At 43.4% G+C, this 26,620-nt stretch overlaps 1 protein-coding gene across 2 annotated transcripts in view; it reads left to right on the top strand.

The window, feature by feature from the left end:
• IL5RA (interleukin 5 receptor subunit alpha) overlaps window positions 1–26,620 on the top strand; it is a 128,088-nt gene that overhangs the window by 19,034 nt on the left and 82,434 nt on the right. For both annotated transcript variants that reach the window (XM_086936858.1, XM_086936859.1), the window contains exon 2: window positions 23,348–23,499. In XM_086936858.1, coding sequence (XP_086792984.1) covers window positions 23,348–23,499 — 152 coding nt within the window. The remainder of the gene's footprint in view (window positions 1–23,347; window positions 23,500–26,620) is intronic.

The following is a 26,620-nucleotide window of genomic DNA, read 5'->3' as shown; positions in this document are numbered from 1 at the left end:
TTGGTCGGGTTTAGTAGCAGCCGCTTGTCCAGCGTCTGCCGCTGTAATGGCAGCCCAATCACCACCTAATTCATTTGTGTGATCTTGGTGACGAATCTTGGCCCATACCGGTTGCGGTACGACGTTACCAAACAACATGTCGATATCGGCAAGATTCATTACCGTAGCATCTACGAGCTGCGACAATTCCTTATAATACCCTGCAGGATTTTTACGAGGATCGGGCAAAGTTTGTTTCACCTGAAGCACTTCCGATCGTTTCCATGGGAGGTGTATCCACACTCTCTGGAAATGCGCCGCCACTGGAGCATTAACATTAGTATTATCAGCGGGTACCCAAACCGGCGGAACTTCACGCATAGGATATTGGCCAGACTCATCTTGTTGGCGTTCAAGATCCTCAACAAACAGTGCGTGAGGAATGGGAGCGGGACGTAAAGACAGTAACTGCTCAATAGCACGTCGGACATTAGTATCGACTATCAGTCCAGTTGCGAATTGAAGCCGAAGATTAGACAGGGCGGTCAGCACCTCGTCAGGCGCAACGGCCGCTATCTGATCATGTAGGAGTTTACACATTTCGTCAAACACATATCTCTGAGTCGGTATGTTGAATTGACTAAATGTTTCAAGAACAACTCGGGGTGGATTTCTAAGTGGGTTGTCCATCCAACCCATCGCCATATTATATAGCGCAACACGTTCTCTATTACCAGGAAGCTGACTACGTCTCTGCGGTGCATCGGAACCAGCAGACCCAAAAACAGGCCCGAGCGACTGAAAGAAGTTTGTCGCAATGGGAGAATTACGGTTACGAGTAGAGGGACAGGAATAAGACACAGGACTAACAAGAGAAGGAGTAGAGACATTAGCAACAACAGGGGTTAACAACACAGGAGCAGTAGCGTGAGCAGTAGCGGGAACAGGAGTATGTGGAAGCGGAGGAGCAGTAGGAATAGAAACAGGCACAGGAGCAGGAATAGTCGGAAGAGCGGGTGCAGGTTGAGGAACTGGTGGAGGAATAACAGGTGGAAGAACAGGTACGGCAGGGACCACAGGAGCTGCGGTACCCTGTACGTACGGAGGTGGCGACTTCATAAGATAGGACATTAAAGGATCCTCAACTGCCTCTTCCTTCTTATCCGACTCCGTAGGCAAAGCAGGATAGCATTTATCTATGGTCATACGCTGTAGTCTCTCAAACACTTCCTTATCCTTATCCTCCTTATCACGCTGAAACTGCTCAGCTTTCTTCACTATGGTAGCAACATTATCTCGCTCACTACGTTTATTCTGTCTGATCTCTTTCTGTCGGGCTTCTTTGCGCCACAACCGAAAGGCATCAAACATGGCCGGCCTAGATTTACGTTCGAACAACTTTAGTTCCAAATTATCTAAGATCGACGCTTCGAAGCTACCGTGAGGTGGCCAACGAAGATCGCCGTCTTTCTTTGTATATTTTATCCAATAATCATTAAAAGCAATCGGGCCTAGCCCATGTTTGCTATATAAGTCATAAGTAGGAGTTCCAACCGGAGGTATCGGACACGAGTCCTCCAGCAGGGAATCCGCACCACAAGGTCTAAAGCAACTGAACAAAGTACTGCGACCAGGCATCTTGCACACTAGCCGAGTTTCACAAACTTCAAGGGTTACGGGATTTACCAAGTCCCAGCAAGAACAAAACCCTCGGTCTTTGGCGGCTGCAGTCGTCAAACAAATACAACAACAAAGTACGCTAGCAAAGTGTCACCGACAAAAACACTCACACAGCGTATACAACAAAAAACACTAGTGTTTACAACAAAGACACTCGCTAAAGTGTCTGCAACAAAAACACTCGCTAAAGTGTTTACAACCAAGGATTCTGGGAGCGACCCACAAATACTTAACTCAAAGATCAATGGCGTCCTCAGGAAGGCCCGTCAATCGTCTCGCTATACCAAGGTCTACGCCAGGCGCCAAAACAGGTCTACAGTCAGGGCAGCAGTCCGTCGCAGCCGTTAGGAGGCGGGAATCTTCGCGGGAAAAGTCTTCGGGCCACTTATTTCGACAACAGGATCGATGAAGCGGGGTGCACCTTCCCTCGGAGATTTCACACGAAGTTCCTCACGATCGTCGGGCTTGGACCGGTACCACTGATGCATCCCCACGTTGGGCGCCAACTGAAGGACTGGGTTCTTTTGGACCCAGCGGTGCCAGGGCACAACACCTGAAACCTTCGTGGGTAACCTGCTCCGGCGTACAAGTCACAGAGACACGGGACACTTCCTTCGGCGTCAAAGAGTCAAGGTTTATTTACTGCAGGGAACACAGAAGTCACGACAAGTACACCACGTGCAACTTGGGGAGACTGCTTCAAATTGGTTCTGTGGATCGCTCCTTTTATACAGTTTTTACCCATAGGCTAACATTGAACACAAAGGTTTACAACTCAGTTCCCACATCTAGCTCCCAGAGGGGTCGCTTTGGTCACTTTGAAACACACAAGGTCCGGAACATAAGTGCGGAAACATTTGGCGGTTCCCAACTGTAAAAACCCATCTTCCCACCATTAGCAAATTCCAATCAGCAGTAAAGTAGATCAAGATAGGAACGAAGACAGGTGCAGAGGAAGACGGAGACAGTGGGGAGATCGGAAAGGGTGTAAAAGGGGAGGTGTCGGGAAGCACGAGATACAGGCATCAAAGGGACGTGCCTAATGAGATGCACGGCTGAGACAATAAGCCCGTGCGGCAAGATGAGCCTCGAGCGGCGCCACCTGCCTTACAGCAGCAACCCCCTCGTCATAAAGACACTTTCAAAGAACATGTGTCTTCCGCAAATATCTTGGGAGTCCCAGGGTCGCGAAGCGGACAGCGTCCGTTCGCTGGCTACTTGAGGGCAAGAGACAAAATGGATGCCGTATCTAAGATGGAACCCGTGGGTACAGATGACAAACCCACATAACAAACGAACGGTTTAAGTTAGCACAGCGAAACTGCGCACACTTACTAAACTCGTCATTTGCGGTTCATAGATACTAGACTCGACCATATTCGTGCGAGTCGAAAACACCACTTACAATTGTCACGGAACCTCACGTGGGTCCTGTGCTCTCCATGCCACTGGAAGTAAAGCTATCCTGGCTGAAGAGGGCTGAAAGCCCGAAACCGGTCATAGGATGCTTGATTCCAGTCCAGGGAGGACCTGGCCTGGCAGTTCGGGCTGAACTGTTCCCATTGGGCACAGGGTCAAGACTGATTTGCATATGGCTGGTTTCAAACTACAATGGCATGGGGAGCAAAAGCAAACAAAAAAAACAAAAACAATGATGGATTTAGGCCCAGATCTCTGTACTGGGGTGAATATATCACATTGTTCTGCATTCTGTCCATCAACTGTTCTTTTTTATTCTGAATGTTGGCAAGCATTGAAATCTGTTGGAATGTGTTATGTCCACAGTTACATTTCTCACAGTGTATACCGTACAGAAGAAGCAGGTCAAACAATGACCTTTACCGAATGCAGCTGTAACCGCAGAACCCAACGGAGTACCATCTGATTCTCATGAACAGAAAGGGATGTGAGCTCACATGTTGTGAATGTTAACAAAAACAAGAGTTTTGAAACTTATGATTGCCTCGGTTAGCTGTCATCATACATTTACTGCTCACAAATTAGCCTAGGAATTGAACGGACGGAAGTGGCTTCTTTCCTAGATCCTACAGGACACTGGTCCTATAACAAATCTACAGAAAACTGTAGTTAATAACATATTTTTGTTTGCACTAACCCTATACAATAGCACCACTATGACTGAATGATTTAATTCACCACAACACTCACAGGATGCCCACAGTAAGAATCCCACAACATACTATCCTAACATTCCAACTCTGTGATGGTCCATAGTCTAACCCATCCTTTACAACATTCAAGAGTGCCCACCCTAATCTTGGGGTTTTGCACGGAGGAGTAGGTGATTTGTATCAAGTCTGAGACAACTGAAGCTGTAAGAACCTAGGATTTCCAGTGGTAGCTGTGATCACAGTAAGCACTGTCATTAAAGTGGAACACAAAATGATCAACTACATTTGTTTGTGTGGTTTGTTCCTTCAAACCACCCCATAGGTTTAAGGTATTATACTGGCTAGAAGGGCAAAGCTGTAAGCAGCATTTCTTGGGAGTTTAGTCCTAAACCTTATGTAGTTGTGCTCAGTGCCTGATGTTCTGTACACATCAAAGGTGCTAATGCTATAAGAATAAGGGTACAGTGCTAGGTTCCTGTCATGGGTGGCATATACAGTTTAAGATATACATCTGGGGGATGGTAAGCTTCCAATTCAACTTCATGGAAGAAGAACAAAACTGAACATTTTTAACGCACTCAAGAATAATGTTTTTCTCAAAGTAGTTTATGTTTTGTAAACAGTGATCTGGAGGTTATGCAGAACGTGATTGGATCTCCACACTCAACAAATATGTTTTATATCAAGAAAGGGCAAAGATGTAGATGTGTAAAGTATGCCTTGCCTAGATCTCCAAACAATATCCACCTATTCATTTTTTATTTACATGCTGTTCTGGGGTCCCAGTATTCCAATTTGGATGCAAATTCCCAATTCATTTTATGTGAATAAGTGTATGCTTGGAAGGACTGGTACAGAAGAAAAGAAAAAAGATAATTTAGACCCTGGCGGGTGGCTCACCAGGTCAGTGGAGACCTCATCCTCCAGACCCCCTGGCCACCTTACTTGTAACTCTCCACCAGGTCAGCAGGGACCTTGATGCCGAAAATATCTCTGCTGTTACAGACAAGGCACTTTTGACAAATCTGAATGCCGGGCAGACCACCATGTTGTCTCTTCGGTATAGAAGTTTGTTTTTCTGAAACAGACTTCCTAGGGTGTTTTTTCTGATAACCAAAAACAATGTCCATCACACACAAGAAGTTTTCCCCTGCCATTGACCACCATGCTTTTCCTTGGCAGGAGATTGTACAACAGAAGAGCTACCCAAAATAGAATGGCTCTTTCAATATTCACAGATTGGCTGCCCTGTGCTGGATGCTCAGCTAGTCAAAAGTGTCTGCCCAGCAGAACCTCTACTAAGGTGGGAGAACAGCCTCTTTGGTAGTGAAATAGATCTCCTGCTGCTTCAAACACTAAATGACCTCCAGTGTCATAATATGTGGTTCTGTCCAAATGTATTTTTTATTGCACACAGTAGATAACTGATTGACGAGCATACATGTGTATTCGTAAATACAAATGTTCCTATTATTGGTGTTCAAATAGAACAAATAGGGGTTAACATATAAGGAGGAGTGGAGACCATGTATGGAAATCTCCTAAAATGTGAATTGATTGGCCCTGATTCTGGGTTCAAAATCATCAGATCATAAATGAATTTTATTTTACAATTTCAGTGAATGAAAATATGTTTGTAACTGGTCTCCTAAATTGCATGTCATAGGAATAAATAAAAGGATGCCTTATAGATCAAGAAAAGAAGCAAATCAAGTAAGTAGGGAGGAACTAGCAGTAAGTCATTGGGAGAGTCATTTACACCCAGGTGGACCACCTTCCAGGCACCCCGTCAGCGTAGGCTATGGCTTTCAGATATCAAGGTGGAGTACCAGCTGCTGGATTTGCAGATATTTGCCTCCCTTGTTGGAATATCCGAGACTTCAGTGCAGCTGCCACAGTTGCTCAGAAAGCTGAAATGTTTACTGTCTAACTCACCCTAAACTGGAAGGTGTGACTGTCATTATGACCCTGTGGCCCTGTGAGGGTTGAGCTGCCAGGTCAAGACTTCCCTTGGTGGAGCCAGCTGAGGCTCCTCAGGTGGAAATCCTGTGACCTCAAAACCTCAACTTGGGCTGAGGCTCCACAGGTGGAAATCCTGTGACCTCCAAACATCTACGTGGGCTGAGGCTCCTCAGGTGGAAATCCTGTGACCTCCAAACCTCTACGTGGCCTGAGGCTCATCAGGTGTTAATCCTGTGACCTCTAAACCTCTATGTGGGCTGAGGCTCCTCAGAAGGAAATCCTGTGACCTCCAAACCTCTACGTGGCCTGAGGCTCCTCAGGTGGAAATCCTGTGACCTCCAAACGTCAACGTGGAGCAGAGGATCCTCAGGTGGAAATCCTGTGACCTCCAAACCTCTACGTGGCCTGAGGCTCCTCGGGTGGAAATCCTGTGACCACCAAACATCTACATGGGCTGAGGCTCCTCAGGTGGAAATCCTGTGACCTCGAAACCTCTAGGTGGGCTGGGCTGAGGCTCCTCAGATGGAAATCCTGTGACCTCCAAACATCTACGTGGGCTGAGGCTCCTCAGGTGGAAATCCTGTGACCTCCAAACCTCTACGTGGGCTGAGGCTCCTCAGATGGAAATCCTGTGACCTCCAAACATCTACGTGGACTGAGGCTCCTCAGATGGAAATCCTGTGACCTCCAAACATCTACGTGGGCTGAGGCTCCTCAGGTGGAAATCCTGTGACCTCCAAACCTTAACTTGGGCTGAGGCTCCTCAGGTGGAAATCCTGTGACCTCCAAACCTCTACGTGGGCTGAGGCTCTTCAGATGGAAATCCTGTGACCTCCAAACATTTACGAGGGCTGAGGCTCCTCAGGTGGAAATCCTGTGACCTCCAAACCTCAACTTGAGCTGAGGCTCCTCAGGTGGAAATCCTGTGACCTCCAAACCTCTACGTGGGCTGAGGCTCCTCATGTGGAAATCCTGTGACCTCTAAACCTCAACTTGGGCTGAGGCTCCTCAGGTGGAAATCCTGTGACCTTCAAACGTCAATGTGGAGCAGAGGATCCTCAGGTGGAAATCCTGTGACCGCCAAACCTCTACGTGGCCTGAGGCTCCTTGGGTGGAAATTCTGTGACCACCAAATCTCTATATGGGCTGAAGCTCCTCAGGTGGAAATCCTGTGACCTCCAAACCTCTACGTGGGCTGAGGCTCCTCAGGTGGAAATCCTGTGACCTCCAAACGTCAATGTGGAGCAGAGGATCCTCAGGTGGAAATCCTGTGACCGCCAAACCTCTACGTGGGCTGAGGCTCCTCAGGTGGAAATTCTGTGACCACCAAATCTCTATATGGGCTGAAGCTCCTCAGGTGGAAATCCTGTGACCTCCAAACCTCTACGTGGGCTGAAGCTCATCAGGTGGAAATCCTGTGACCTCCAAACCTCTACGTGGGCTGAGGCTCCTCAGGTGGAAATCCTGTGACCTCCAAACCTCTACATAGGCTGAGGCTCCTCAGGTGGAAATTCTGTGACCACCAAATCTCTATATGGGCTGAAGCTCCTCAGGTGGAAATCCTGTGACCTCCAAACCTCTACGTGGGCTGAGGCTCATCAGGTGGAAATCCTGTGACCTCCAAACCTCTACGTGGGCTGAGGCTCCTCAGGTGGAAATCCTGTGACCTCCAAACCTCTATGTGGGCTGAGGCTCCTCAGATGGAAATCCTGTGACCTCTAAGTGTGGCAGTAGAACTGCCCGTTTGGCAGGCGGTGCATCTTTTTGTTGTTGTCCTTTATTTTTGGCAGATGTGCCTCATCCATCAAACTCTAAATGATGGCCTCACTATGGTAAACTCTGCTGTTGCACGTGCTGTGATTGTTCTATGCCTTTGAAAATTGAGGTTCTGTCAGGGAGTCATCTGTTACACGTTGTATACCTGTTGCTGGAAGCTGGATCTTTTGTCTTTGTCGTATCTCTTCCGTGCACAGGAGGGATGCTAGCACACCTGTAGCATGTGCTTTATCTAGTCTTACTATAATACAAAAGCTTACGCTGCAGTCCTTTGCTCTTCCCCTTTTGCGCGTGTGTGTGCGTCTGTATGCGTGTTTGTTAGTGTGAGTGATGGAAACTTGATCAGCTGCTTCTATTATACCACATCTGTATGAACTGGAGTGAAAGTTTGACTACTTGTGCCTTTTCTGTAAAATGCTGTGTATGTAATAAAGGTTTCCACTGTAACACAGTGTTCTGCACCTTTTGAGTTTGCACGTGTGCGGGCATTTTGGCGTGAGCGTGTTGGTGTGTTTAGGTGCTTGTGTGTGATGGAAGCTTGCACTGCTGTTTGTTGTATATCTCTCCTCTGCACACGAGAGATGATTACATTGCTGCTGCCTGTGCTGAGTCTCTTCTTTATGTAGCAAAAGATTACGCTGCATCCTTCCTTGTGCACCTTTTGTATGTGTCTAGGTGTGAGTGATGGACACCCACACTGCGGTTGCCTGTGAGGTACCACTATGGAAACAACATATTTGATTCTATCCTCTCAAAGTCAAAGTCAAAGTCAGCTTTATTCGATTTCACGTCATAAAATCATAAAAGCACAATGTAAAAAAAGGAATTTAAAACATTTCCCATTTCCCGCATACAGCGGTATAAGTAAAAAAATACAATCCATTTAAAAGATCATAGATACATATCAGAATTCCATATATATACAAGAAAGGGTAAACATAACCCCAGACATATCCTCTCATTAACTGCATGCTTCTAAAAACGGCAAAATCTGCACTCTTGTCCGAGACAGTTTTGCTGACTCTACTACCAGGGGCCAGGTCTGTCAGGTGTTCGCCTCTACCGTGTATTTTATGATGAGAGTTTTCAAATACATAGGTTTGAGCTTTCAGAATTGTCAGGTATTAAAAACTACTCAGCCGACGCGAAATACACAAGTCGGAGCAGGCAATGAAGCGACCTTTCAAGCAGGGCGTTTGTTTCGACATCTCCTGACCCTAATCTCACAGGATAACCGAAAGGTCTTATCTGCTGGGGCCGTCTCTGAAGAGGCACCTCTCTAACTTCCCCTGTCTTGAACCCTGTTGAAGGACTTCTGCTTTTGTCAAGGGGAAGAAACTTCTTTATTGATAACCTTCTGCTTCCCTCTGTTAAAGAAACTGTGCCGAGGAGGCCCCATAAAAAGTGTGTAAAAGAGGTGTCTAGTGATGGCTGCAATAAGGTGTGTAAGTGGGCCTCCAGAACGGTGCAAAGTTGTGCAGTGTGGGAAAAGATGAGATGTATAGACACTGCTATCGGTAGAGTGTGTTGTACAAGCTGCATAGAGGAGCCCTGGCTGTGGATAGGGTGTGTAGTACATGCTCCATGGACGGTGTAAAGTGTAGGATCCAGATAAGATGTATAACCCTGGCTAATGATAGGATGCGATGTGAAGACTCCATACAGGATGTAACTTCTGGCCATGGATACGTTTTGTTGTGCAGGCTTCATGGATGATGTAAAGTGTAGGATTAATGTGAGATGTAAAACCCCAGCTGTGGATAGGGTGTGTAGTACAGGCTCCACAGAGGGTGTAGAGTTTAGGATCCAGGTCAGGGGTATAGCCCTGCCTATGGATAAGTTGTGTTATACAGGCTTCATAGAGGGTGTAAAGTGTAGGTTCCAGATAAGATATATTGCACAGGCTATGGATAAGGTGTGTGGTACAGGCTCGATAGAGGATGCAAAATGTAGCATTCAGATAAGACCTATAGCCCCAGCTATGGACCTACACGTTGTGTAGTAGAGGGTCCATAGTCTGTGTCTAACTAATAGACATCATGTACTGTTTGACCAGCGGTCAAGAAAATAACAAAGAAACTTCCCTCTTTACACAGATGCAGGCAAAACAGCAGACCATGTGCATAACTTGTCCAGCAGCAATGCAAAGAGAAGAGAAAGTGTATTATTCACACGGTGGGTGGCTAAATAGTAGACAGTATGGACTCATTGGCCAGCAGCCATGCAGCTAGCAGAGAAACATCACTGTTTCTCCTGCTGGTGTCTAAGCCAACCTAATTTTACTTTGTGTGATTTTCCCTTATGCAGATTTTTTCAACAGGCACTGACCACCAAGTAGGACAGAAAACAAGGAGGAACTCGGTTAATATCTCCTTCTACAAGTTATGGTCCTAATGTATTATTATTCCAACCAAGAGGTTGCACATTTCACACAGACATTTTGTGAATGGCAAAGTATTTTTCAAACAACCTATGTACGAGTTCATCGTTTCACAAAATACTGAATGACCAGGAGTCGCAGAAAAACCTGCCTAATTTATATTCATTAGGGAGGAGGCAATTTACATTCTTCTGTGATTGGCTGTAATCACAGTGCTGGTGGTATGCAAGTGAAAGCACTCACTGTGAATAAATAGAGACTTTTTGTTATCTCCATCCTTGTGACCGATGAAGCAATCATTTCACCATTCCACTTTTATACTAATTTTCCTAAGAGGAGATGTTGATTGACTGTCTAAGGTTTCAGAAATGATTTGGGGTGACTCTCTGTCAAGTGTCATTTTCAGCCTGTAGGTGATGGTTCTAACAGCCGCAGCAATGGTGCAGGCTCCTAGAAGGAGTATCCAAAACAAAGACTCAAAGAGGTGTGAGATCTCAGCACCTGGCTGTCATCAGCTTTTCTGTAGCAGTCATCAGGCACAGACAAAAGTCCAGGCAGTCCTTAGAAACTGTGTCACCGTTCACAAGAGAAACCTCTGACCTACCCCTCACTCCTACCATCTACCCTATGTTGTCGCTCAGGAATAAACAATCAGTAGCCTTTGCTAGCAAGGACGTCACTGAATTTCTGTAGCAGCCTTTTCTCCATCCTCCATCACTTTAGTGTCTGGATCTCCACCCTCCAGCTAGAGGTGTACAATCAATATTCTTCCTCCATCTGGGAAAGCTGCATCTACTCTCAATTAAATACCATGCTAAACCAGGTGGCATCTAAAATGTATCCCTCTAGTCTAAGCACTCAGACTTTCACCACACATTGATGCTTCCAACTACACACTTGCTACACACCCATGCTCATGAAATGTCAGCGCAAAGGTCTGGATGTCATGCAGGCGACTCTAATAATGTTGACACTTAGTCCCAGATTTACAAAGGTGTCATGCAATGCAGTGCAGCCCCCAAAGGTACTGTGGTGTGTTGCATGACAGGGAGAGAACACAACAGCACCATATCTAGAGAGATGGCACTCTCCTCTCCTCTCCTCTCCTCTCCCTAGTGCCAGCACAGAATTTTGCTGCTGAGCGCCACACATATACGCACACACACCTTTGTGCCAGAGTGGAAGGGTGTGTGCATGAGCCTAGCATAGGTTTTGTACTGAAAGGGTGACCTTCCAGTTTTAGAACTTTCCTTACTTTGTATGTACGCTGTAGGTGCAGCACACATGCAATGTCAGAAAAAAAGAGAAATTAATTATTTTTTTCTTTTTCACGCCTGCTTTCCAGCAGCGTTATTTTTTTACACAAAACCCTGTCTACTAATGTTAGTTGATAGGGTTTTGCATCACAAAGCGTGGGTGGTTGCGTGGTAAGGTCCAGATACCACCCATGTAACGCCCTCATGATGCCAAGAAACACAAAGCAATGCTTCGCAGAGTTTTACGTACTTATCCTTAAAAACCAACACAAATACTAATTTGCATTGGTTTGTATATCCCCAAAAAGATTTTGCGTCGGGTTTGCAATAAAAATGTAACACAAGCTTGATGCAAAAACTTTGTAAATCTTAGCGTCTCCTTGCTGGTCTTCCCAACACTTTTGCTGCATATGTATCTCCAAACCCTTCATTTGGCCCTCAGATTTTCGCCGACCACTCGTCTGGTGCCGAAGCTGTTACTGCTGACCTTGGTTCCCAGTGCTAAGACAGATGGCAATCAAAGCCCTTTGTTACTCAGAAGCCCTGTTTGGAACATCCGAGACAACCTATCTGGAGCTTCTCCCGCCCCTATTCTGTTTATCTGAGTCTTCTTATGATCTTAAGCTCCCCTTTTCTAATCTCCATAGCCCTTCGGCTTCCTTTGTTAGGCAGTAACCAGGTTTTCTAACTTCAGCTCTCTGAATTTCTCAAACTCGTTCTGCCATGCTTCGCAGACTATACTCCTTTTTACCCAGGCATCTTTAGGCCCTACTGCCAAGTTTCAGTCCCTCTGCTCCATGATCCACCCTCAGACTAAAGTGCCAGCATGAAGCTGCATCTGTTATCACTCAGAGGTCTGAGTGTAACAGTCCTGGCTTTTATTCACTTTGCATGCTCTGAATTATTAGCAAATACTTACCAGATCTCAAAGTGGGCTGAAAAAGGTGTGGGTTTCAATGGGCTGATAGCACAAGAAGCGTGACTAAGGACCATTACAAAAGAGATATCCTAATACATGTGGCCTAGAATCACATAGGTGTCCTCCTGCTCCTGGTGTTTTTCCTTCTCCTTCTGGTACTTCTACGCTTTCTGCGGTTGGTGTGCATCCCACTCGTGTTCCACATCTACCCTCTGGGTTGATTTGTTCCTCTTGGTCCACATCCTATCACAGGTCCGACTAGCTCTGGTTACCCTGATACTGGATTGCTAAATCTGGTACACCTGATTTTAGTCCTTCCTGACCCTAAGGTTCTTGGCTGTGCTCCTGGCCCTTCCTTGTAGTGGCCCTTCATTGGCCCCTCTGATCTTGGTATTGACGAAACACTGCATAATGATCCCGCTGGTCTGTTGGGTCCTTCTCTATCTTGCTCTGTTGTCCTAGTCCTGGCACTCCTAGTTCTCCTGGTTTGGGTCATCCGAATCATCCTTATTCTAGTCCCTGTCCTATTGGCCAACCTGGTATTACATTCACTGGTATTGCTCTTCCTTATTAGGTCTTCTTGGGGCATTATAGTTATTGTGGTCCTGGTCTGGCTGCATTGGTCCTCAAGGCATGGGTTGTTCTGGTCTGCCTGATCCTCGTCAGCATGGTCTTGCTACCCTAGATCCTAGACCTCCTGTTCCAGGTAGTCCTTCACTTCCTGGTCCCCATTGGTTCTGGCCTCCTGACCCTCGTAGCCCTGTTCCAGGGTCTGCTTTTGTTTTATTTGTTTGTTTTATTGGTGAAGAATAAAGACAATTAGAACAGTTGACTGTACATAACACGCTAGTCCGATAAGTATCACAGGTTACATCTTACATGTTCATCTCTTTACATTGCGACACACAATCCATGGTTTACTTTGTGATCTAGTGCACTGCATGAACATATTTACACCCACGTATACAGTATCAACTTATGGTTTCTGTGCGCTGAGTTGGGCCTCAGTGTCCCAGATGTCCCTGCCTAAGTCGGGGATATCAAGGACTCAACCTTTGCCCTATTGTGTATGTTCGGTGAGCAATTGCTGACCCTGCGTCTGCAACATCCCACGCTGCGTCCCTTGCGCATCAGCTTCCTGCGTCTCTCTCCCTCTTAAGTATGTGTGGTAGCTATTCCATATGTTTTTAGGTCAACTGTATAAGGGGAGCAGGCCAATGTATGTCTTGGACTGTGCATTGGTGGAGAAGTGTGGCTCACTGGTTAGAGGAGGCAGACCTGGAAGCAGAGGTCAGCCTGGGACCAGGGTTCAATTCCTGGCTCGGCGGGGTCTTGAGTCCTAAAAAATGTCCATGGACTCGACAATTCTCGCTCCGGTGCCTACTCGATTCACGGGTTCACACTCTGCGACTCTGGGCAATAGCTTGCTTAATCTCCACAACGGCCCCTCGCGGCGGGATGCCTGGCTTTCACCTTGTGGATACCCTGCCGGGGTTATCTCACAGGGGAATACCAAGACGGGTTCCCTAAGCAAGCGCTTAGAAACCAGTTGGTGATTTGCGCTATATAAATCCCTGTACATTTACATTTACATTTACATATTGCAATTAGTCATGTCTCTGTGCCACATTTCAGTCATGGGGGCCTGGCCCTTGACCCAACGCTTTGCTACACAATGCCTGGTCAACAACAGCCCTGTAGCTATTAGTTTGTGTTCAGTGGTTTCTCAATGTCTCTAGTATATTCCAGTAGGGCCATGAACGGATCTGCCTCTAATATAATCCCTGTTATCTGCTCCAGTTCTCGAAAAATGGTCTCCCAAAAGGGCGACACTTCAGGGCTAAGCCAGGCCACATGTATATGATTGGCTAGTGGGTCCGCACAACTAGGGCACTCTGCCAAACCCAGGAGCCCATACCTGTGTAACCACTACGGAGAGTAGTAGAACCTGTTCATATATTTAAATTGTATTAGCCTGTGCCGGCTATTTTGTGATACAGCCTTTATCATTTTGCAGAAGTATGTCCAGCTTCTGTCATCAATGCCTAGCTCTCTTTGCCAGTCTTCCTTGTCTTTTGTCATAAGCGGTCTGCAGGCTTCCTGAGCCGCCGAGTAGAGCCTGGTGATTAGTTTGTGAGGCTCACCCTCTTTTAGTATAGTAGTTATTGCAAGCATGTCTATGGGCTCTAGCATGTCTTCTCCTAGCATGGTCCTCAGTGCCTGTCTGAGCCTGTGGAAATGAAAACGAGTCATATTTGTTGCATACTCAATGTCAGTTACTATCTACTCCCAACTTTTCACTGTGCCCTCCTTGAATAAATCTCCCATGTTTGTAACATTCAGCATCTTCAAGGTCGCAGCCATCTGCAGTTCCTGTAACAACTTAAACCACGAACACCAATCTATCGGAATAAGGGGGGAGTACAGAAGTGCAGCCGCCTGTTTTTCAAAGAGTGTATTACATAACAATTGGACCCATATCATCACCTGGGGTTTCAGATAGTTTTTTTAAAAAAACAATGGTTCCTACAAGGCCACTCAATCCAAGTAGAGATACATATTTGCATAGAAAAGAGGTCAATAAATCAGAGGTCCTTTTGGCACAAGTCATTGTTTAAGAAACCTTCTATAGGACGGGACACATGTGACCATTGTAAAAAAGTTCATTTATTTGACAATATTCACTGTAATATTACTGGTGGATTATAGAGCCAGTGCTCACAATTTAGTGAAAAGGAACGTGATGAGGTGAGAAAAGGAAAACTTTAAAAGCATACATCCCATTGACAACAAGAGCAAAAACTCCTTACAAAATTAGTTCAAGAAATTAGGGAGTTTAGTTGTGGAAGGGTCGATGGCGTTTCAGTCTGAACAATTTGAAATCTTCATCAGGACAGAATTGTGAGAGTCTGATATCTACTAATGCAAAGCAAGGTTCAAAATCCATGAACAGCGCCGAAATAATGACAATAATTAATGTTTAACATGTTCATGCTCGACCAATGAGAGAACAGATATATAGGATAACCAGCTATATATGATAATCATGCTAGAAAGGACAGAGCAGGAATTCTGCAAATTTTGAATGAGAGACTAAAAGGATGTAAAAAATGTGCAAAATATTTGGAAAAGATGGGCTCGCAATGGCATGATTATGTGCTCGAGTGATTCACTCATGTCCAGTTTAATTTGGCACTAAAGGCCCGATTCACAGAATAAACTTAAGACTCAATCCTAAACTTACTAATATTTTGGTATTCACAGAATGCACTTACTACTTTTGGCATTCACAGAATGCACTTACTACTTTTGGTATTTACAGAATTAACTTACTACTTTTGGTATTCACAGAAGTTAGGATTTTGTCTTAAGTTTGTCTTAAGACAAACTTAAAAAAGACAGTTAAGTTAGGATTTTGTCTTAAGTCTGTCTTAAGTCTGTCTTAAGTTTGTCTTAAGTCTGTCTTAAGTTTGTCTTAAGACAAATTTAAGACAAAATCCTAACTTCTGTGAATACCAAAAGTAGTAAGTTCATTCTGTGAATGCCAAAAGTAGTAAGTGCATTCTGTGAATACCAAAATAGTAGTAAGTTTAGGATTGAGTCTTAAGTCAATTCTGTGAATCAGGCCCTTAGTGCCTAATTAAACTGGACATGAGTGAATCACTTGAGACCAAGTGAAAGGTGTCTCGGCGGCGGAATCAATGTCTGACTTAAAGAAGGTGCGGCAACAAGGTCAACGCGAAATTTAACCATGAATCATGCCATGGTAGAAGTGTGTATGAGTGAGGGTACCCATGAATTAAGAGGGAACTTACTAATTGAACCCTAAAGAAGTGAATCTTGTGTCCTGAGTCTTGAGTCCAGTGTGGCTTTGTGGGCTGATGATTCAAAATTTAGGCACAAAATGACAAAGGGTATCAGAAAATGATGACTGTGGTGAAACATGCAGAGGTAGCAGTTGATCGGCATACCCTACAAAAGGGTAACTTACTAATTGAACCCTAGGGTGGCTAATCTCGGGTCTTGAAGGAAGTGCGGCGTCATGGGCTGTTATGTCACAGTTTTCCATCTTGACAAGGGATTTAAACCAAGTGAGAAGGTCTGAGAGTAATGATTGCAGTAGCGGTCTCAGTATTTGCTGAAAATTGAGAACTCACTTACTTGTAGAATAAAAGTGTAATTAATTACTATTTGCCTGAGTAATCACAAAGCTCGTATGCCCTTAAGACTTACAATGGAGCCAGGGGAACCAAGCTCCAGAAAATGGCCATGGGAGGTATCTAAGAGGAAGGGAAAAAGGGACGGGCAGTCAATATGCAGGACATCATTGAAGGTGGCCAATAGTGAATCAAATTGCTCTGCACTTACTTGAGTAAACTGCTTAGTCGGTAGAGGAAGAGGACGGGTAGAGGTTTTGTCTGTCTCTGGGATGCAACTGTGCCTCGCCCTCGAGGGCAGATTACGCCCTGCTTATGAACCTGGAAGTATGGTGCCGGAGCAATCGACTATTTTCCTGATGGCTCTGGTTGTGTGGGCAACTGCTTCTGATTCTCCAGGTCCTGTTTTCCTGGGTGTCCTCACTTTCTGTCTGGTTTGCCTTGCACTGATCCTCCAATTCATGGTCTTAACAGTCGGTGTTCTGTTCCTGGTTTTGTGCCCCCTCGGTGTGAACCTTTTGCTTCTGGTCCTCTTTTTTGTGCCTTTCGATGTTGAGTCCTCTTTGTCCAGATCTTTCTGTCCACCCTAGCCCCCGGGGCTCTTCCTTACTGGTCCAGGATCGTCCTCACCTAGTTCATCTGATTACTTGTACACCAGCTTCTGATGCTGATGGTCTCCCCTACCCACCTGGTCTCTGATATCCTGGTGCTCTTAGGCCTTGCCCTGTTAGCTCTTGTCCTTCAGGTTCGGATCACCCTGTCCTCCTGGCTATGTGCCTTATCTTCTTTGTCTCTCTGGCAATGCGCCTACTTCTCTTGGCCCTCTTGGTCCTGGTTCTCTTTATTTGTTCCTTCTGCGTCTGATTCCTTAGGGCCTGATCCTCCTGGCTAACGATGTACAGTCACCTTCTTCTTCCTGCCTGGCTGCTCTGATCCTCCTGATCATCCACATTATGGCCTACTACTGCCAGGTCTTTCTGCTACACTTGTCACTCTGCACCCTGATCCTAAAGGTATGGTCCCCTGGCACACAGGCCTGTTCTCTTGCCTCTTGGCCCTGCTCGTAATTCAATATACTCTGGTATAGGCCATCCTGGCTTTGGCCCTCCTGGTATCCTTGGTAATGACCCTCTCGTGTTCCTTGCTATTCTTGTCCACTGGTGCCTCTGGTCATAATCCTCATGCCTCATGCGTTTGGTGGAATTCCATTTCATGCAGATCTCTCTTCTGGCCAAAACCACCAAATTAAGAAGCAAACCCATCTGGGGCTGTAAAGATGTTATATTTTCCTGCTTATTCAAGCCAAAAACTGTGCAGGTTGGCAATACTAACCAAGGATAAGGGTGCAGCTGTGAACTGTGTGGCGAACTAACAAAGATGCAGATCATATGGACTGGTTGTTATTTTAATTTATGTTATCAGCTAGGTATTTTGATCAGTTTGTTGGTTTATTATTTGGTTCTATTTCACTGTTACTATAGTAACAGCTGTTACTGGCATCTCCCAACTACCACAATTTGTATCTGATGCAGGGAGCCTGTAGTGCCTTGGCCCAGGCGAAAGAAACTATTTGATTCATACTTAGTCGCTATTGGTGGGTACAATTCTCTGCATCTATGAAACCAGGGCTATTGTTACATAATCTTGGGGTAGAAGGAAGGCATATTTATGAAAGCTTGGAGGAAAAAGGAATTAATAATGCTGATAAAAAACTAGAACATATTTTAGAGATGTCTTTGAATATTTTAGCTTTGCATTTTTGTACTGAAATAAATGTAGGCCTAGAAAGACATACTTTTTTGCATGCCAACAAGGCAAATTTGAGCGGGTTGAAAATATGTAGCTTGTTTGAGGAACCTTTCAAGAACATGTGACTTTGGGGAATGAGCAGCTGCCTTTATAAGAGACCAATTGGTGTGTTGTAGCAAGCATCATTTAAAAATCCCAACCCTAAAGAGGCAGTGTCATGATTTTTCTGCAGCGAACCATCAAGTGTGGTTAAGTGAAGAATCCAAGCACTTAACTTCGTCTGTCACACCTGTTGGTGCATATAGGTTTCTTTGCATGCCTTTTGTACATGCGTCGGCTGTGGCATGCTTTCCACTGGTCATGTTAAAGATGCTAGAAGGGATACAGCAAGCCAACATTTTCCACAATGACATTTTATTTTATGGTTCAAGCAGTGATAATCATGACATGGTTTTGTTTGAAGTTTGTAGGAGATTGCATGATTGTGGTTTATCTGTGAAGAGAGAGAAATGTAAATTCTGGGTAACCACTGTTACAGACCTTGATCACACCATTTCACATGAAGTAATTAGTCCCAAGTCTGATTTGACCAAATCCATTGTGGATGCACCGGAACCTTCTAGTAAGGATGAAGCTTATTTATTTTATGTTCTATCCGGAGTATTATAATAAATTCATCCAACACATTGCCAGTGTGGCACAGGCCAATAAGAACGTTACTGAAGGAGGTTTGAGAGATTTGAGTGGACAAAAGAATGTAAGGAGGCATTTCAATTGGTCAAGCACTGCATTGGTGAGCTGCTGACCTTTTGAAAAAAGGCTGTGGCATTCGCCTTCAGAATGAGGAGAATTACTCTGTCATTGAGAGGGAAGCCCTGGCATGCACATGGTGCATCGCACATTTTAAATTATATTTGTAGGGTTTGCTGTTTGTGGTTAGGACAGACCACCGACTTTTGGTAAGGATGTTTTCTTATAAGGGTAGTGAAAGGGTGACTTTGCGCCTTTTGTTGACGGATTGATGGCGTGAGCAATTGTAACTTTGAAGTGGAATACTTTTCTGCATCTTCAAATCAAACAGCGATTGTCTTTCTCAGTTGCTTGTGAGTGACATGGAGGTTGAGCAGGTAGAGAATGTTGTGTTTTGGATGCTGGAAAGTGCGCTATTGTTGGTGGAATGGAATGAGGCGATTGACAGTGATGGCACTTTATTGGCAGTACAAGAGCATGTGGTAAGGGAATGGCCTGATAGAAGTAAGATTCCTGTTGAATTAGAAGGATTTTGGCAGATAGGGACAAATTATCTGTGAGTGTTAAGATCTTATGTAGAGGTTTGAGTATGGTGCCACCAGATCGTTTACGTGACAAGATTATTAATTTGGCTCATGATGGGCATTTGGGAAGGAACAAAGCCAGAGAAACTTATTGGTGGCCAAGGGTGGATCATAGGATGGACAGAGTGGTAAAGGAATGCAATTTGCGTGCACATTGTTACAAAAGTCTGCTAGCAAGGAATGCTCCTTTGTCTCCAGTTGAGGTGCCTAGTAGACTTTGGTGCAAATTGGGTTTGGATATTGTTGATCCTTTCAATGTGTTGAGACCTTCTGAAAGGTTTGTCATTGTGTTGGTGGACTACACATCCAAATGGGTTTTTCCTAAATGTATTAGTATTGTGTCCACACAATTTGCTAGAGAAGGGATACCTGTGAGCATTGTGACAGAAAATGGAGTTCAATTTATGTCTGTTGTCATGTGTGAATTCTTGAAAGATGTTGGTGTGAATCATTTGAGGACAGCGCTTTTTCCCACAAGCAAAACTGTTTGGTCGAGAGCAAGAATAGTATGGTCAAGGCTTGTGGTCAACATGCTAATCAAACCTCACAAGTTCAGATATCTAGAAGTATTCTGGTACAAACCAGATTAAAGTAGTACAAGGTTACTTGGCCCCTCATTTAAGAAGCGTGAATTAGGAGATGAGATCCTTGAGGGTAAAAACATATGAAACACGGCCACCTTTGGGGACCACAGTTCGATCTCGAAAAGGTGCAACATGAGAGGATGCCCAACCAATACTCCTTCCCTATTCTTTTAAATTCAGGCTTCTGAATTCGGGTAGCTTAAGGTACTGTACACACAATATAGATACGCTATGGATAAGGCATTGCACATACATTTGTCACGATATCTAAACAACTTAAATTTGTATTAGCCTTTTGGGACATTTGCTGTTTATTGAATTTGTTATATAGCACACATCGAGCTCATTAATGGAGCCCTGAACATAAGGAGGCTATTTGAAAAGTGGAGATTTGCACTGCACATATTTGCAATTACACATTTCCAGGGATGAGGAGAATAAGTTTTCTTCTCACAACCAGAGGATTCTCCCTCATGTACCAAGGTTGCAGTTCAAATCTAGGTCTCCAGATTCCAAAGTCATCAGCTTAGCCTCTAGACCAGATCTCCTGCTCAAAAGGGAGATGGAACTCCCACGTGATTATTAACCAGGTGTAGGCAGAGGGTCCCGAGGTGAAGCCTAGTGCCCTGCTCCACCGTATTCAATAGCTACCTGGGAAAGTACATAAGAGTGATATTGTAAATCAGACCCTTAACATTTGGGGTGAAAATCACAAACTTGTTAGCTGATGTGCTTTTTATTGTTTTACTTAGGTGAAAGGTTACAGGAAGAACTGTTCTTGGAGTTGTTTGGCGATAAGGCTCTAAGGGCCAGATGTAGGAGCCCTAATACTGGTCGGTAAATGCCGAATTCGGCCGCTACCGACCGGTATTAGGGTTTCCAGATGTAGGGGGCCACAGGCCCTTAAAAATCGGTATTTTACCACCCAATCCTATTGGGTGGTAAAATACCGAATTCAGGTGTGCATGCACATCTGTGCATGCACACCTTTGCAATGTGACACACAGACATGCCCTTAGGGCATGTCTGTGTGCCACAGGGCACACAAGTCCGGAATTGGGGTGCTAGAGGGTGTCAAAGTGACACCCCCTGCACCCTTGCAGGATTCGGTATTTACCGATTCTGTAAATACCGAATCGGTATGTTTACAGATTCAGAAAAACCACATGTAGGTGGCACTCCTAAGTGTGCCACAGGCCCTTAAAAATCAGTATTTTACCACCCAATCCTATTGGGTGGTAAAATACCGAATTCAGGTGTGCATGCACATCTGTGCATGCACACCTGTGCAATGTGACACACAGACATGCCCTTAGGGCATGTCTGTGTGCCACATGGCACACAAGTCCGGAATTGGGGTGCTAGAGGGTGTCAAAGTGACACCCCCTGCACCCTTGCAGGATTCGGTATTTACCGATTCTGTAAATACCGAATCTGTATTTCCCATTGATTCCTATGGGCTTCAAGGCCCATAGGAATCAATCGGAAATACAGATTCGGTATTTACAGAATCGGTAAATACCGACTCTTACAGATTTGGTAATTTTTTACCTACATCTGCCTCCTTTCAATTTACCGACTCTTAAATACCGAATCGGTATGAGTCGGTATTTAAGAGTCGGTAAATCGGATTTACCTACATCTGGCCCTAACTCATTTGTTAAATTAAAATGCATTATGGTGAATGTCTGGATTTCAGGGCACGCAAAGGAACATTTAGAAAGGGGGATAGTCATGTTATAAAGCATTTTTTTGGTGGTGAGTTCTAAGGTGATTTGATGGACCATGGGTGAGAGAAAACATTTTCCGGTCATGATTTTGTCATACAAGTTTTAGAAGGTGCTACAGTTTTTAGTTATTTGAGGCATAATATATATTGTGTAAGAGGCTAAATATAGTTGAAGAGCTCAATCCCAAACCATTCCCATTTAAAATATTATGAATTGATTTTTTAGAGCTGGGTAAAGCTATTTACACACAGATCTCATATTTTAAATTAGTACCATTGTGCTTCAATAGGTAGGTGAGACCTTCCAGAAGGAATTGCTGTTTTGACATTTATTTTGTTCTTTTTACTCTTTCCTTCTCCCTCTTCTGGTTAGTTGCATTTCCAGGAATGAATGTGCACTGGCCTCAAAATATTTGTTATTGTGAGTTAAATATAGGAAGATTATAAAACATGCAAAAATATGTACTGTCCATAGAATGACTTTTTGTATAACTTGAAAACTACTACATTTAAATTGAATTAAAAATATCAGACAAAAATATGACAATGCTATTCCAAAACAGTGAAAATTGTCATAAACGACACAATTATGACTGACTGGGAGCACTGTAAACCTATAAACAGCACATGGAAAAAAATGTTTTTGGTGTCTCATTTATTTCAGGATGTTGTAGCCGCAACGATAAGAAGCATTTCCATGTACATATTCAACCTTTTGTTAAAGGGAGTGAATAATTCTAAAGCGGTCTTTTCTAACAGCAGGTCTCCCAGTGCAGATAGGTGTAGTTCTACTTCTTTATTTGATGTATTTTGGATTTCATAGGTAGCTGTTTGGGACTGAAGGAATAGTGAAATGTAGGCAGATACTGTAGTGAGGTTTGACTCCAGTATTGGTAGGGAATCTCCAGGATATATTGCGAGTGGTGATGAGCCAATCAAAACGCTATCTAATTTACAGTTGTTCTTAAGGTTATTGTGTAAGGCTCTTGATGAATTCATGCTGAACATATTGTGTTATATAATTACATTAAAGGACTTTGGGCCAGTCTCCTTCAGCCATTAGCTTCTTTTGTTTTGACACCTTTAGCCATTGGCTTGTGATATTGTCAATCAGATCTTGGGTTAGCCCACAGGGGTTTATTGGTTTCTATGTTTTTGTTGCTTGTTTAGCTACATTCTTGTACTTCCATTGAAATGCATGAGCTAGTATCTTACAGTCAGCAAGCGGATCAATAATACTGGGAAGTGAACGCTGATATATGCATCTGAAAAATTAAAGGTATAGATAAATCCAGTTGCCTTTATCTGTAGAATTTAATTTTGTCTTAAGACAAACTTAAGACAAAATCCTAACTTCTATGAATACCAAAAGTAGTAAGTTTAGCATTTTGTCTTAAGTTAGTTCTGTGAATTGGCCCCATAGTACTTAGTACAGTTTCCAAACCAAGTGACTTGCTAATGCAAGTGAGTTTACAATTCACATTGTGCTATTGCGCTTTGTTTAACAAGCTTATGGTATGCATATGACTGGATTTTCACAAAGCAGTGATAAGTGTTAGTTTATGACAATTGTTTCTGAATGTGACTTTAATACAGGTCTGCTTTGTTGCTCTTCATTATGAAAGGGAGCCTTTGCAATAGCTCATTCTTAGAATTATTTTTTCGTGTAATCTTTAAAGTAAATGTTAAGTGCTGGTCTTTCTTCATCAGATCAGATCCTTCCTCCTGTAGATCTTCAAATCATGGAGTCGGCCCTGGGAGAAGTCACAATATCTTGGAAAGAGAATCTGTCCATGGAACTAGATGCCCATGATAAAGTACGGTATGCTGTGGTCCTGAAGACTCCATCCAAGACAATGCAGGTGACATATTAAATATGGACATAATGAACCATAAATATTGCAAAATCACTGATGTTTGCATTAACTACTTAAGGGCTGATGCTCAGTTCTGCATAATTGTAGTTTCAATTTGACCATTTGGTGAAAACTGATACAACAGAGTGTGGTATTTACCAGATGACCAAATTGTGCTTATTACGAATGGGGATAACATGAAAAATGGGATAATTTTCTCCCATTTCTGAGGAATGCAAGCACAGATTTTGCACAGTTTGCATGCATGCCACATGGAGCCATGGAGTAAATATTAAGTGGTGCATAATTTGTACATAAGTGGGAATTCATGCACAAGCTGAAATTTGAGCATGAATTGGTATTCATAGGTGATTCAGAAGGAGGGCCTTAGCATGTGCATGTTCATACTAGATATGCACTAGATGGCCATCTAGATTCCATTGCTATAGAACTGACTCTGAACTGCGGGAACTATACACATTGCCAGAACCTGCAATGCCCTACTAACCGCAATAAAGGAGCTGCATGGGCTTCGAACTGTATGATGTTATGAATCAGATGGAGATCAGGGAGTCCTGCCATGATCTCTGTTGCTACTAGTCCAGCTCTACTTATAACAGAATCATGAGCTTTGGGTTGCACAAGTGTCTGATAGGAGCTGCGTAGATCTGAGCTGCACGGTGTTCTGAATGAAAGAAGAGTTGTGAGTACTAGCGTGATCTCTTTTGCTACTAGAGTAGCTCTACTCCACATGCATGATTTTCCGAGAGAGGGCCAGAGCTGTGAGTTTTTTTCATAATCTCCTCTGTTGTCTACACAGCTTTACTAAAGCATAACAATGAAGATACATAAGCCTTAGACAATGCCAGGTCTTGAACTGCTAACTGTCATGGAAGACGTTGTGGTAGATGTGAATTTTACAATAACCTGCAGTCCCATAGTAACCTCAGTGAAGGAGCTACAGGAGATGTGAACTTTACCATATTCTGAAGAACTAACCATGGACTTCGCTGAATAGGTCTAACTGTATAAATACATTTATACGTATAAATATATACTGTCTAATACATGCATACATACATTCTGCTTTCTGTGTTGCCATAATTGCAAGATGCAGCTGTGATCTGTAACAAATCTTACATGCTTCGTAGCTCATAACTCTATCGTATCATGCAGTGTCAAACTAATCATAATAAGGAAACTATGTGGGCACTACCATATCCTGACAGCTAGGCATAATGATGGGTGTGCAGAAGCTGTAAACTAACATAATCTGCAATGCTATACTAATCAAAATAAAAAAGTCAGGGGCTTTTAACTGTGCCAGGTGTGAGTGGAAGCAGGTGGTGCTCTGAAAGGGTGAGAGGTTGCCTGACAGCACTTCCTACATCATCCAACAGAAGCTGATGTGAGTTGTCACTAATAGTGTCAAAACTAACCATGCATCAGTCGACTTCATGCTTTCCAAGAAAACTGCATGAGAGAAATGATGGGGTGGAAGAGAGTACTTTCCTTCACTTTTTCTCAGCTATAACGGGTATTAATACACTAGGATGTTTGGACCACCATTCTAATATAACTGACCATAGAAAACACCATAATATGACAGTCACAATTAGAACCCTTCCAGTGGGAAAGCTACACTGACATTTCTGGTGTGGGTACTAAGAACCCTTCACTGCTATTGTCTTAGTGAAACCCCCCACTAGGGGCCTGGTTCACCATAATCCAGTTTCCACATTGAGAACAAACATAAAGGCAGTGTGGTAGTGCTAACTACGTTAACCATGGTACTATAGTGTTAACCAAGATACCTTCACTGGCATCGCTAGGCTCACCCTAGGAATCATAGCACAATGAGAATAACATTGAGTGTATTGGCACAACAGGAAATACCTTAATGGTGTGCCACTGGGATTAACACAGTACTTTTAAGGCCATGGTGATAACAACTCTTGTTAAAGCATCTGATTGAGACTCTTCCTATGAGAAATTCATCTTTTTTGTGCGCTCATCCTAATTCTCTGTGATAGGCAGCTGGTATTTTTACCTAGTCTGTAACTGCATCCTACTGAAGGCCCAATCAAATGTGCTCTGTTTAAAGCATATACATTTTCATTTTTTACATTGGCATAGGTGTCTCATTTGTAAGTCAGCTAGGAACAGCACCGATATGTGATGTGGTAGTCAAGGGTGGATTAGTCCCATTGTTTTTTACCATAATGTGTAGTTTTGCACTGCACATTTTCCTTGCAGCTATAGATGTAAGAATACGCCAACTTTTATGAGAAAGGTAATGTAATATTTAATTTATAATTTTTAATATGCAAACACAACAAGAATTTTTTTTTCTTCAAACATTTAGTTGGTCTGAAAAAAGCAGAGAAGCAGTTTATCTTGCTCCCTTACATATTCTGCCTCTTCTCTTATATAGTGAATTATAGTGCCAATCCTGTTTTTTATCTTAAATTCTTTATTTAAATGTTATATACTTTTCATATCAAGTCACCAAAACAAACACAATATTTAATTATTATCCACACTGGAAATGTATATATGAACATTATTACCACATTTAAGCACTTAGATAAGTATTATTAAATTTCTATATCTGGATGTTACACTGAACCTATAATACTGAAGATAATTTGGATGGAAAGTTCCAGAGTATGTAAATAATGCAATATAACATCTATCAAAAAACACATTATGCTAATAAAATAGTGACACTGATTATTTACAGCAAGACAAATAATTAAGAGACATTTTAAAGATGCCGACCAAATTATTTAAATGAAGCTTTAGAAGATCTTCAGTAGCTATTGATGTTAAACCCCTTGCTGATCTAGATTGGGATAACTATGAAGGAAAGTATTTCCACAGTAAACTCCTTCCAATATATGAATCTAGAGAATTAAAGTTGGAAAAACTGACTCTATGGTTATAGCATAAACAATTCCACTAGGTTTTATAAGAGTTGCTTCCAATTTCCTCCCAATTTGTTGTAATCTGTCGGAATGCAAGTGGTAAGAGTAAATCTACTGTTCTGCTGTTCATGGGATTTAACTTAGTATATGAGACCAAACGAACCAGGAAAATATTTTGTAACAAACGAGGAACATCTGTT

The sequence above is a fragment of the Lissotriton vulgaris genome, chromosome 9 (assembly GCF_964263255.1).
Source record: "Lissotriton vulgaris chromosome 9, aLisVul1.2, whole genome shotgun sequence".
NCBI classification, from domain to species: domain Eukaryota; kingdom Metazoa; phylum Chordata; class Amphibia; order Caudata; family Salamandridae; genus Lissotriton; species Lissotriton vulgaris.
Note: the sequence above shows the minus strand (reverse complement) of the source record. Positions and strands in the feature narration are given on the sequence as shown.